This window comes from Pempheris klunzingeri, chromosome 1 (genome assembly GCF_042242105.1).
Source record: "Pempheris klunzingeri isolate RE-2024b chromosome 1, fPemKlu1.hap1, whole genome shotgun sequence".
Lineage (NCBI taxonomy): Eukaryota > Metazoa > Chordata > Actinopteri > Acropomatiformes > Pempheridae > Pempheris > Pempheris klunzingeri.
Window position 1 is genome coordinate 10,541,282 of NC_092012.1, and position 14,547 is coordinate 10,555,828.

The 14,547-nt window shown below is 38.0% G+C and overlaps 1 protein-coding gene across 1 annotated transcript in view; it reads left to right on the forward strand.

Annotated features, from left to right (window-relative positions):
* The first annotated feature begins 4,127 nt into the window (after positions 1-4,127).
* LOC139198786 (protein diaphanous homolog 3-like) overlaps positions 4,128-14,547 on the forward strand; it is a 163,894-nt gene continuing 153,474 nt past the window's right edge. The window contains exons 1-4 of the mRNA XM_070827734.1: positions 4,128-4,250; positions 9,619-9,651; positions 10,087-10,269; positions 11,302-11,406. Coding sequence (XP_070683835.1) covers positions 4,128-4,250; positions 9,619-9,651; positions 10,087-10,269; positions 11,302-11,406 — 444 coding nt within the window. The remainder of the gene's footprint in view (positions 4,251-9,618; positions 9,652-10,086; positions 10,270-11,301; positions 11,407-14,547) is intronic.

The following is a 14,547-nucleotide window of genomic DNA, read 5'->3' on the forward strand; positions in this document are numbered from 1 at the left end:
CTACATGCATGTGTCCGTCATTCATAATCCTTAGGTGGAAGTCAACACATTGAGTTATATACTTAAAATAGTATTACACTATTCCCTGTAAGCCTTTATATCATTATGTTATTCTATATACTGTATTATAGGTGAATCAAATACATATATTTATACAGATATTTGATTGTTTATAAAATGTACTTAAAGTTCTTGATTAAATAATGAAGCTAAACTAATACTTTGGCACACTGGGGAGACTATAGAGAAGGGTTATGTTTGTGTAGAATCTGTAAACCATCATTAATTTAATTGTTTCCACCCTCCTGTGTATACAGAGAGTTTCACTGTGCCTTAAAAAATGCATTATGTGTAAGCCTGTGTGTGTCCACAAAGCTACTCAGGCAATATCGTTTTTTGTTTTTTTTTCCATAATCCCTTGTGTTCCATTGTTCATAGTGCAATTTGGGCTATGGTGATATGGAAGACATTCAATTCTACCATTTATTTAAAGTTCAGGTGTTTGTTCAGGAAGCCAACCCGACAAAGTTGAATGAGTCCCCTTCTCCTTATTCCATGCATTTTGGCACAGTCAGGGTACCTTCACACTGAACACATTGGTTTGGGAGGCTGGCTCAGAAATTTCAGTGTGGTGGCAACAACTGTATGTTTAGATTACTTTACCTCTGTTTTTATGGGGAATTTACTGACTTTCTTTTACTTTGCTAGAAACAGCTGCCCTCTGCTATCATCGATTCAATGACAGAGGTTTATACTGAATCATCGAGTGTATTTGTAAAACCAAACCACTGAGCTGGAGGAGGTGAAAAAAAACATACATGCAGAGCTGCAGAGTTAACTGGAGAATTCCTCTGCCACTTAAATACAATTGAGGTGAATGGGGTCTCATTTGTGCTGCTCAAAGCATTGAAACACTGCATTTAAAAAGCCATCAGCATTTTTTCCAGAAACAATGTCCTGTTCTCAAGGACAATTGGTGGACCTGATCATTTCTTTGAGACTATTGATAAGCTCATATGAGGTCTAATATGACATTATTAATTCCTTCTGTAGTTATGTGAGATGATGCTGCAGCAGATATTATCTGACTAAATATGTCATGTCTGTTCCGCACCATTAACTTAAAGATCCACACACTCAACCAAGGTGATTTAAATTGCTTTATTAATGTTTTATGCTGGTTCTGGTGCTGTGCATGCATTTCAGAATGGTCATGCATTTTTAAAGCACATCTGTATATAATTTGTGAGGGACAAGTTGCTCTGTGTACTGTATAAGGCTTGTGAACAGGAATACGTGACGTGGTTTAGTTATCGGTGAAACAAAGCCCAGACTTCTGATGCAGTGATACCATTTTGACTGTGACCACAAGATGGCAGTATAAGCACACCGAAATGTTACAACAGTAACCACATTGAAGTTTCACAAGATTTTAAGTAGTGGCCCAGAAGCCCCGGCAATAGAAGTGGACCGGTCCAGTAATGAAGCTCTATTGTGAGGGTAACATTTCTCTTATAAAGTCAGAGCCTTTAAATTTCATTCTGACCCTTGTGTCCTGTGGCCTGGCATCTGGAAAAAAATCAAGAATTTGCAAGAATTTTCACTCTCAAGTGAACAAATGTTCGATACAAGACGGACAGTATTTAACATGATTGCATCCACTGCATACAGAGTGAGTTTTTGATAAGAGTTTGAATTGCTGCTGGCACAAAGACTTTATTCACAGCACACCAGACTGGTCTGTTGTCATGATGACTAGACTAAATACATAAAACATCACTGCTCAAGGCAATTCTTCAAAAACCTATGAAAAAATGAAACATTTAAACAATTTGTTGTCTATGAGTTAATGACTTTAAGACAAATACAGCACAGCCTATTGGAAAATATGCCTAATAATCCTTGACAATCTAATTTTAACAACCGGAGTACTGTTTTTTTTACCTTTTCTGTTCGTTTAAGTTATGGGGAGACTGTCTTGAAATATCTGTGCCAATAAACCACACAAAACTCAGTCAGAATAAAGCATTCATACTCATGTTGATGGATTTTCTAGGTGGAATGTTTGTTCAAAGAGCAGAGATCAATGTCATTATCAATACAAAATACTAGAATTTGTATTATTGGGCCTTTGGGGTCTCTTATTGTATATCCCTGTGGCAACTCTTTGACCGATTTGCAAGGTTAGATCTCTCATTGTCTGAGAGGATTAAAAAGGCTTGTGTTTGGCTCGATGAAAAGTGTGAACGCACTGTTGGCAGACATGCAGGCATCCTCTCAGGGACTCTCAGAATAAATGTCTGTAAAGATAACAAGGAACAAAGGAAGTCAAATTTGAGCTTATAGCTGCAGGTTACATTCAATTGTGACATTTGACCTCACTTTTGGCTTCCAAAATTCATAATGTTGATCTCACATCTCTTTTTAGCAGTTCACATACCAGCCAACAAAAGTCATGAGCTGAGAGATAGCTGAAATCTGCCACCTGTTGCCTGTTTGCCAGATATAGTGTATAATGTAGGCTTCTTGTTTTTGCTGGTGGCAAGGATATGTTCCTTCAAAAAACTATCAATCAAACTCCCAACCAACTGTTGTTAAAGTTGTAGCTGTCGCTAGGCTACAGGGTCTAATTATCATTTCACTCCAGTGCTGAGGGTTTGGTAAGGCTTGGCATGCTCCCAGCTGTCTCCCAGCTGTCTGGAAATACAAAGGCAGTGAAAATGCTAGTATTACTTGTGGCTTTTTATCCTATTACCATTATTAGGTTGCGTAAATTTGATTGTCCTCAAGAGGAAAGTTCTGCATGATCAAGCAGAACTGCTGAATAGCACCAGCAACAGCTTACAAAGAACATGCACTAAGAGCAATAACTAATATATTGTGGTTCACTGTCAGTGTTCCACACAATGAATACACTTTCTTTTATATTTCCTGAGTTTCGTTAACAAGGGGAAACAATTGTTTTGTACTGGTAACTTTACAATGAAATATCTCTGACACTGCCGTGGGGGACCAGATCATGTTTTGTGTAGAGCACAAGGGAAGAATCTCACAAAAGTTTCTATTTGTTGCATCATATCAGCTTACAGCTGTTTGCATCTGACAAACAAGGTATGGGATTTTACTGTAGCTTTAGGCTTACTGGTAAATTGCCAGACAAGGCTAAAAACCAACAGTGTAAAGCGCTGTCAGTATAACAACTTGATAAAAAAAATTACGGCAGCATCAATTTATGCTTCACCTTAAGCTTCATATAAAAGGAAGCGTGCACAAGATGTAAAGGGTTTCACTGGTTCACTGACACTTGACAGGGTAGAATGGTGTGAAGCATTTTCTAAAATATATACATAATGTTTATCTGTATATCTGACAAGTGAAAATACCAATGCAAAAACAGGACCAAAACACAGATGTTTTTTTTCTGATCTATTGCACATGGGATGAATGACTGTGGGCAAACTGTAACTACTTTTGCAAAGTGGACCTATGTGTGGTTGAATACATAGAACAACCCTAATTTGAAGTAGGACTGATTGACAGCTCACGGTGGCCAATCAAAAGCCTTTTCAAGTATAAACAGAGGCGGCTTTTCCGGTGACGATTCCATTTCTGTGATTCAGTGGAATACCATTGGCTGGATTAAATGTGACGCCATTGCGCGGGTCTGTCAAAAAATATCTGGCACATATTTTTTTTATTCCAGCCAACGCTTCAGCTACTGCTTGTAATAGTTATATTGCGTTAAGATAATGGCCAGATAAAGTTTGTCACTAGAGAAAATCGCTATGTTTACGCCGCATTTCTTCTGTTAGCGGAAACTAAAGCGTTACGTGACCACCCATAAATTGGATTAGTGCTAAGTAAGGCCAGCAGTGAAAGATAGTATAGCAAAGTTGCTAGCTAGTTAGCTAAACGGACTGTTGGGAGTGACAGCTGGAAAAAACACGTATTTATGTGACTCGCACCGATACGTTAACCAGCGTTAACTGTCCGGCCAATTCAAGACACGACTGGTAATGTAGACATTACGCGAGTGTCATTCCTCACAATTTTAAGGTGAGTGCTACATTAGAAGGTTACCGCGTTTAGTAGCTACCAGCTCGGGCAGAAGTCATTAAGCTAACAACATGGATAGTTACAGTCAGAGGTTTGAACCCGCTTCCGGACGAGACAGTAAATCTCAAAAGAAGAAGGGCTCATCCCACCACGGCACAGCATGTTACGATGAAGGAGACCGCAAACCAAAATTTGTAAGTATGACAGACTGAATCTAAACTTTTGTTTTACTTTAACGTTAGCTGTACGGTAGGTTAATACTTGTTTAGTCTCTACAATCACTCATGGGAGGAGGGGGGTGGGGGGGTCATTTTCCAAATGTGGTCCTCTCAGTCCCTGTCAAAATTAGTATGTAGTCTTTCTTGTCTCTAATAGCACCCGTGGACCACCACACACACACACACACACACACACACACACACACACACACACACACACACACACACACACACACACACACACACACACACACACACACACACACACACACACACACACACACAGGAAAAAATGCCTGCAAGATCTTTTTTCATATATATCTTTATATGATAGTGAATAGATGCAAGGCTCTACCTTGAAAGATGTGTGAAAATGAACTTGGATTAATCTATCGATACTTAAATTATTTCAAAGCCGGCTGTCCAGCTCGATCATACCTCAGGAAAATTAAGCCAAGCACAGCTAGAGGACTAGAACAGTGGTGAAAAAAGTGCTATGCCTACATAATGTACTGACTTGACGTATTACATTACGTGTACTGCAGAGAAAATGCCCTTCCACTGCAGAATCTCCCACGCAGTAAAAATAAGTTTATATATGATGCAATAATTGCAAGTGAGAGTTTTCTTTGTTAACAATGACCTTGACTGTTTGTTGGCTTTGCTTGTAGGAAATCAAAAGGTTAAAATTAGCGCAGGCTTTAGCCCTGACACTAATCCACGTGTTACTACAAGACAACCAATGTTCTGTCTGCCTGGTGTTTGTCTGCTGTATTCTTATGGGAGATATGGGGACAAGTTGCTATTTGGATAAAGCATTGCCACTATTAGGTGTCTCACTTAACAGTCTCATTGTCAAAGCAGTCAGGCTTCTATTATTAACACCCACATATCCCCCTTTCAGACAGGAGACTTGTGCATGTCACCGATCTACTTAATACATGCTCAGCCCGCGTTTGACCCCATTCTTATGAGAGCGCTTCCACAAGTTAATTCCTTGTCGCCACCATTCAGAGATTCTAGTCTACAATCACAGTAAAGGTCTGTGCAGGAATGTTTTATCAAGCCAGACTGTCATTATCCACTCCAGCTGATGAGCTATTGGCCAAATGTCTAACATTTATCTAACAAATACATGTTCATCTGTGTGTTTAACCATTCAGACTGACTGCCAATGTGGGTTTAACCTGCATCACTGCACTGTGTCTGTCTGACAGTTAAACATGCACACAGACTGTATATACAGTGTTCAAAAATGTGAATGGTTTTTAGCTGTTGGTCGGAAAAGAAATCAAGCAACATCAAGGGATCACTTTGGGCTCTGTGGTCTTATTGTCATTATAGTTGTTACAGAGGTGATCCTAGGCACATAGGCACATCCTATGACTGCTTCTTATTAACTTCTTGTTAACCTTCCTCAAACCTTCAGAGACATAGAGATAAATGATTTTCCCGTGAGCAAGTTACAGAAGCTACAATGTTAGACATGTAGACAGCAAGTATCGGTAGCAAAATACTTTTTGTTTGGGGATGTTTAAGGTCAAGCCAAACAAGTGCCTGAAAGGCAACTGGGATTTTATGTGAAAAGTGTGATCATTTCTAAACCACAATGAGCGTTGCTATTCCATATATGACATCCTATTATCTGAGCAAATTCCTTCCGTTGATGATTGCTGTGATATGTAGTTGAAGGAAAAGATCTAGTAAGTGGACCTTGAAATGGGAAAATATAAAATATAAAACTATAAACTACAAAATATGAGCATTTACTGTGACAAGTACAGGAAGTTCTGTGTTTGCACTGAAAACGTGATGATATTCCTTTTCGTGCCGTTGACTTACTCATGGCAACACTTTCACTGTTGTCAACAGGAGTGTAAAGCAAAGTATTTATACGTAAACTGAGCTACACACTTGCGTTCAGTCTGATAAAGATGTTGGTTATTGTTCTGGTTTTCCTTCAGTACACTAACCGCCGAGCAGCTTAGCACGTTGAGGCCCATAATGCCTCCCAGAGAGCCTTGAATTTCGAAAACATTTTCTTCTCACAGTTGTGTTCTGTTTAACTGTCAGAAAAGCACAACCAAAGAACGTCTTGTTACTTGTTTCCACCGGAGGTTCAATATAAATAATAAATACACGCATGTACCTGTGATGGTACAGCTTAGTCTTGGCACCTTTAGTCACTCATCACTATTATAACGAATAACTGAAAACATTGTAAAGGTTTTCACAGTGAACAGCAATGATTTATTTAGCTGTCATCTCAATAGGTGGCAGTGCAATACCACAGATTTTACTGTAATTAGTATAATGTAGTCCTGCCATTAAAGACCACTTTATGTGCAGTGGCTGTTTTTTTTTTTTTTCTCAAGCAGAGCATTATACAACCAAAGAATTGAAACAGAATACATGTTAATGCAGGGTGTTAATGTTCCTTTGAGATGCTGTTTTTGGCCTTTTTAAGTATAGGGTAATAAAAAAAGGATGAAAGCGACTGTTCATCGTGACATTTAAAACCAGTTAGTTGTTAATTTAAGCTCTGAAAATGTTTTATGCTTGCTAATTTTTTAGTGTTTTTTTTTTTTAGTGTTAATGGGCAATATTACTAAACTTTGGTGTCCAAAGAAGAATGCTATGAACAAGTCTGAGGTGCAAATAAACCTGAAAAATGAAAAAGAGATGGTGAAGAAACAAAATACACCAGTAGTGTCTGAGGGACATCTGCAATTTTAAAGTTGAAATTTGAAATCAAGACTGATGTTATACACAAAAACCCCCGGCATTTTCACTCAGTGCCTGTGCTACCGCCTGGGAGGTACTGCTGAAATGGTAAGGACATTAATCAATTAGTCAATTGACAGAAAATAAGAAACTCACTAAATCTTGTGTGGAGGAAAAACCGTGCGGTTTTCTCTACGAGTGGGGGGTTACTTGTCTCAGTTAATTGAAAAAGATATTATCACAGTTTAATTAAATGAACAGAGTGATAGTGGAAAGTAAAATGAATTCACTGACATTTACAAATTACTGTTGTTAGGCCATACTATTTTGTCCATTAAAACAAAAGATTTGCTATAGCAAGATCCTGAAACAATAGTAAACACAAAAACATTGCCGGTTAATCTACTCCCCCTATGTGAGGCAGTCACAATTTTAGTTGTTGTTTTATTAGTTATGATTTTTGTTTCTTATCCAGCAGGCGGTCAGCTCCTCTTGGCCGCACTCGCTGTTTTATGCTTTGTGCCCTTTAATTTATACTATTTTTGGCACTTGGATCCTTTAGTTGGAAGCCTGGAAGAAATATACTATTGAAGTGCTGGTGTGTCCTCGCCCTTGCCTGCAGTATTAATTGCGAAGGTACTAAGAGATGGCCTGGAATTACTGCTTCTTCTCTCATTTTTAGAACTCCAATACCAATAAGCTCCTGTTTAGGCCTGCAGCCAACACGTATTTTCATTATCAATTAATCTGAACATCATTTTCTCGATTAACGTATTAGTTGTGTAATCAAACATTTCAGAAAAGGCCCATCACAATTACCCTAAAGCCCAAGGTGATATCTTCAGACGTTTTGTCTGACCAGCAGTACCAAACTCAAAGATATTCAACTTCCAATGATATGAATCAGAGAAAAGCAGCAACGCCTCACATTAAGTAAGAATCAAAGGATCTCTGCTGAAAAATGACAATTGAATAGAATAATCAGTTATCAAAAAGTTGTTTCTGTAATGCAGTGTATTGCAATGCAAAGTTGAATCTACACCTCTCTAAATCAGTTTCAACAAAAACTGAGCATTATACACACACACACACACACAGACCCTTTATAAAGTTTGTCAAGATTCAGACATGTAAGGTAAAAGTTTGACAGCTGTGTCCAATTAGTTTGACCAATTGTCAAGCAGATCAGTGGAGACAAAATAATTCCTACAGTCGACATATGGTGGGTCATTGTATTATTATTCTCTTGTGTCAACTTCCAGTCAGTTTCTTTTCTTGCACATTTTCAACAAAAATGTATAATGTTTATCTTGGAACACTCATTAGGCGGATTGCTCATTGACAGGTTGACATATTTCATTCCAGGCTATTTTATATTAATTAAACACTGGTGTGTATTGATTTATTTCTCTGAGGTTTTGTACGGTCTGTCTGTACTGTTGTTATACTTTAGGGGGCCTTAACCTTTCTGTGCGAGGTTTTCATTAAGCTTTTCCTTATGACAATATTTTGAGATTTTAATGTTTTCTCCTCATGTATCGATTTCCCATTCCTTATTAAGATTATTCATTTGGCATTTTTGACTACGTTACATCAGTTTTGAGGTGCAGATGGCAGCTTCCCAAGAAGTCTGAAGAAAAACAAACAAAACATTTGGTAGAGCAGAAAAAGCTGCAGACAAAACCTGCTCGGCAAGCAACGAGGAAGCTGGTACACGCAGGGCAACTGCCAATCTCTCAACACGTTGATCCGATCCATTATTATTTGTTAGAGAAGCACCTTTTGACTAATAATAACTGGTGCTGTTGATGTCAACTAACGTGACACGTGGGTTTGGACACTGAAACTTTGATTTGATAATCTGCCAAACTGTGCCGCTGGGTGCTCCAAAATGAATTTCTCTTTGCAGGGAAAGTTTGACACCATCCCATTGTGTGATTGTTCAGTAGTTTTGGCTTCACTCAGTACACTGGGCCCATTAATACCTGAGGAAATACCTGCTTATAAAACAGCAGGTTCAACGTTTCTCGGCAATCTCAAGAATCACAGGCAACATGAAGTTAATGACCTGCCTACTACACTATATGGATATCATTCCTATTGAACTCCTTTAAGATAAATGACCGCAATATTATATAATCAAAGAACTGGAGTCTGTATAGGTAGCTAGATGGTGATGATGACGATGATCATTAGTATAAGTATTAGTTTTCATAGTAGTATGTTTTGGAAAATGCTTATGAAGCACAGTGTGGTGTCACAGAGTTTTAGGACATTGCATTGGCTCTCCACTCCAGTTTTCATAAACCACTCTCGTAGCTCAGAGCTGTCTCTTTTTGAAAGTTTAAAGGACTAGAGACAAAACAACAGCGACATGTCACTGTCAGGCAGCGCTACATCTTACTCTCCAGGGGCAGCAAGAAATGAACACCACAAATGTAACTTCTGACTTCTCTAATGGCTTACTAGGTTAGAAAATAAAGATATCTGTTCATAAATGGTATCAAAATAATTGGGCTCCTCTCGTCTGCAGCAGGACTAAAAAATGTCTAAAATATTTAATGCGCTTGCTTTATGTATCCTGATTTGTGTTTTTTTTTTTTCTGTTCCTCACCTGTAGCACTTACCCTTTAGAAACATCACAGATGATGTGGTAAGATTTGAGAAATTGGTGTGCTTTTTCTTCTCTGGTTGCCGATCTCTGCAACATTTAACACCTCTTTACTAAAACTCACCTAATCTGCTTATTTTGAGTGGCAATGGAATTGGTTTTCCAGACATGGGATTCAGTCATGTCACAGAGCACAGACTGTTTTTCACACTAATTGTCATTGTTGACTCTAGGCCTATCTAGATAGTGCTTTACTCAACACATGTGAAACAGATGTTCTGTGTGCATGTATGTGCTTTGCTCACACTGACAACATTGCTTCTCTAAGTTATTAACAGGCTCATTTTGTCTACTGTGTTCTTAGTATTAGCCATGAGAATATGCTCAGAATCTAACACATCTTTAAGACCTCTCACTGAAAAGTCTTGTGTACATTTCCCTCTTTTAACTGTACTTATTTTTCTGTCGTCTGCACAGCTGGACAGATTTGCCAGTATTCGGATCCCGGGTAGTAAAAAGGAGCGGCCACCCTTATCAAACTCCAAACACAATACCAGTGATTGGTCCATTTCTTCATCATCCACCTCGCATCAGTTTGAGGAGCTTTCATCAAAGATCACCTCGGAAAAGGAAATCTTGGCTCTGTTTGAAAAGATGATGGTATGTTGTTTTTGTCTTTGTAAAACATCACCCACATGTAAAACCTACATCTGACGCAAGGGTTAAGTGCAACAGTGAGGTGAACAGAAACAGAACGCTGAGGGGAACAAGGTGGGCATGTGCAATGTTTTGAATATTTTTTTGTCACATTTAAATATAAATGTACGAAATCAATGAAAGCAAAATAAACATTTTCTTTTAGATTTAGTTATTTTCTGGTCAAATATAAATATGACAAAAATGACAAAGCTTTCAGCTGAATAATGTCTCTGATTATTCTTTTACCCTGTTTTGCTGTCAAATCTCACACATTCGCCTTTTTAAATATTTGAAAGTGGTTAGTTTTATAAGCCCAGAAGTATTTTTCACTCACTGTTGGCATTTCCCCCGACTGTTTGGGCTTTTCTCACAGGCCAGCACCCTTTTGTGCGGCTGCTTTACATATGACCGTGTCCGCTTCATTTCTGCCGTAAAGACATTGGCAGATGACTCATTTTATCTTGTTAGGACTTTATGTACGTCATAGAAACAGGACACTCAACATGAGCCAGTAGATAACTTGTGGAAGTTAAATTATGAGACTTTGATCAGCTCCAGATGTACTTTATGTAGAGGACAGTCATGTAACAACATTAGTGCTATTATCATCCATAAATGCAGCATTCTTAGTAACTTTTTACTTTGAAACACTCATTTTTCATCATTACATAAAAAAAAACCACTTCTGCAGTTGAGAATACAATAACGCTCAATCCTTTAATATAATACGATCCCTAATTTTTTAAACAGAATTTACAGAAATAAAGCACTCTCATGCCAATATAGCAAATAAATAACTAAATCTAACCTAAAAAGATAATTTAAAAAAGTGGTACAAAAAAAAAATCCAAATTGATATTACTAAAACATTGTATACTTAACATGCTGTGGGGAAAACCAAAGCAAATCCAGCCGAAATGCTGCTAAAATCAATAAAAACAAAAGATTAAAATTTATTCTCTCTTTCTGATGTTTTTTTCTTCTTCTTATCAGGAGGACATGAACTTGAGCGAGGAAAAGAAGACTCCTTTGAGAGACAAGGACCTCAACACAAAGAGAGAGATGGTCATCCAATATATTTTTACTGCCTCTAAAACTGTAAGTCTTTGAATGAATTCAATATGTTTACTTAATTTTACTTCCTATATTGTGCTGCCTCCCTTTTTGTAGTTACATAATTGAATGTCTGGAGGTTAATGTGTTTAAACGTTGCATAATTTTACGACCGTATAATTTTCTTTTCATGTTTTCTGAGCACATTATATCATTATTATATTATTCAATGAGAAATGATGTCTCACGTGGGATCTGGCCCGAGAAAGACTGGATTTGATCATTCAGTATCAAAAGGTATATATCGGTATATAAAGGTATATATCGGATGTCGTTTCTCTTGCCATCCTCATCTCTAGTTACTCCTGCACTGGGACTCATTTGTAAAGATACAAAAACACTGGATTCAGAATATTTGACAGAGTAGTCTCTCAAATGCCCACCCAATAGCATGATGGCCCGAGTGCATACCGAGCTTGTCTCTCTTTATTTCTCACCGTCTCTCACTTTCTCCCCTGCTTTGTTCACTCTAGTTCGCTCTGTCTCTATCCCTCTCATCTTTCTCTGGTTTGCTCATGCTGTCCCAAAAGGTGGTCAAAATACGTTTTCACCTTTAATAATTTCTGTTGCTTTAGGCTAGTACTGCATCACAAAATGAATTGTTGATGCTTTTGAGTAACTGCATCACAACACAAACGGGTGAGGTTTGGAATTAATTTTTAATAGCATGTTTGAGTGCTGGGAGATAATTGATTAGATTTTGTGTGTGAGAGTGTCCTATCGTGGGTTGATTTGTTATCCTTAAAAGTTTCAGCAATGAGCCATAAGCTTTTCCTTTACTCCCTCTCAAAGCAGACAGACAGATCTTGATAGAGGGTGATAAAACTGTCAGTGTTCAGTGGAAAAACGATTACATCTCCAAAGAAATGGAATCTATGGATCACTCTTTCTCTCCCAGACCACAAAAGGCCATGCTTTACATCGATTTCTCTTTCCCTTAAGAACAGAATCATATTGAAAGACCACAGTTTGCAGGTGATACTCCATTCTACCCTAGAGCGCATTCATACTTAATATAGATGTGTGTACTTAAATAATAATGAATGATGAATGAATGAACACAGCCTACCTGAGGTGTTTTCATTTTAACAGAAGCTTGAGAAGAGCACTTTTCTGAGGGCACCTCCTAACTTAAATCAGCCGTTGTAACGTTCACATTGGTTTGCAGACTGCTCAGATTTTCCTTCACTTGTTTGTTCTTTTTAACGGTTTTCTGCTTAACAAATTGGCACAGTGTCTTGCAAAGAAGTGTTGCATTTATTATATTTGCTATAACCACACATCCCTCCAAAGTTGCCTTAGGCGCTCTCTCTAGTTACCACAGGGACCAGCCTGTTTATATTCCTGCATTTGCTTACCTGCATGGTAAAATAACGTGGCCACTGGCCAAAAGGAAACAAATTAAAATCTTTCAAAACAGCAGTTTTATCCTTCGCTACATTTACAGAGGATGTGTTAAACTGCATGTTTAGAGAGAGAGGTTGCAAAATTAAGCCCGCTGACATACGGCAATTCTCTCATGGTAGTAATTACTAAATTATTATGACAGTAGGTGTAAGATACTCAGCAGGCTGGATTTAATTTTGCGTTCAATCCTCTCATCTAATTATATGCCCTCTCTGATGAATACCAGGCCCTTCAGAAATGAATACACTCAAAGGTTCGCTATACTTTAGTGATGGGCGAATGAAGACATACAAAGCTTTTGGACGTTTTGTTTCTTCTATTGTTTCTTCAAATTCAGCAAGCACAGTGACATCTGGTGGCTTTTAAAACTTATAGCTGCCCATCAAGACGGGGACCAAAGCAGTACAACATCCCGCTGATTTTATTTGTTTTAGTCTCGTGCAAAGAAATTCAGAAGTACTGCATTAAATGTAGAAGCAAATTAATTGTCCTAAAAGCCAAGATAAAAAATATTTTCCTGACAGGAAATATGAACATAATCCTAATTGGTGTAGTTTTGGCCCAGTGTCCACCTGTGGGCTTATGCATTTAACTTTATGGTTGATGTTTATTAGAACTTGTCATGAGAAGCAATAGAATGTGATTCGAAAATGGTTTGCATTAAATTAGCCCATCATTATCATAACATTACTTGGTATCATGTTAAAATGTTTTCATAATTATGTTTATCTGTTGTACATTGTGATATTTCTTGATTAACGGTCTCCCTTCTTATCACACTGATGTTCCCATCACATTGTTAAGCTTCAAATTTTTCAAAAATGTCTAACCAGATGAAGCTCTTTCTTCGGATGTCAACAGTTGTGTCGTATTCTTCATTTGATCCAAGCTCTGACTCATTTTATTCAAACAGTGAGCTTCACAGGAGTGAAACAAACTTCAGTGCCATCTACCCATCTCCTCTCTACCACACTGCTTTGTACTGTATTAATATAAGAATGCTATTAGTACCAATCAACTCTTTAATATTGCATCCTAAACCGATGTATGCTCCTTGCTGACTTAGTCTGGCTCTGGCTTGCAATTATGGTAGATGGCCTTGTAGACAAACAATGGTCATGTATCTTGTTACAAAAGATAGCCGTGGACCTTTGCCAGTGTGTTGTGCAGTAGTTGTCTTGAAATAACCATTCTGCATTGCGGAGACCCCACTGTTGATTTGTCTGCAGAGCCCCTGCTGTGTAGGAAATGGTTGTTCTACTTAGTGCTGCCTTTTTAAATAGCAAAGAAAGAATTGTCAGAAATGTCTCTCCTCTGTCTTATTTGAAAAGTCTTTTTATTTGCAAAGAGAGCACAGTACACGCATTCCCATATAAACAGTAATTTGTCGCTTTAATTGTTCTCCTCTACATACTGGTTGTGAGGAGATCTCTTTCCAGTGCAATTCCAGTGGAATAGTTGGGGGATCAAAAATGTGTTCTAAAGTTCAGCCAAAGCTGATATGAGGCTTCAGCAGTATAATTTTGCTAAATCAAGTGAGTATCCTCCAAACTTTCTTTTTTTTCACAAAAATTTCACATGTTCCAGTCATACAGTGGAGTTCAATTCACCTCTGACTTTTTCAGGATGAATGCTTGCAAGCCTCAGACACCTGGAATGGGCTATTATCAAAAACATGAGATGGGCTCTTGTTGTCCCAACAGTGACCATGCATTAATT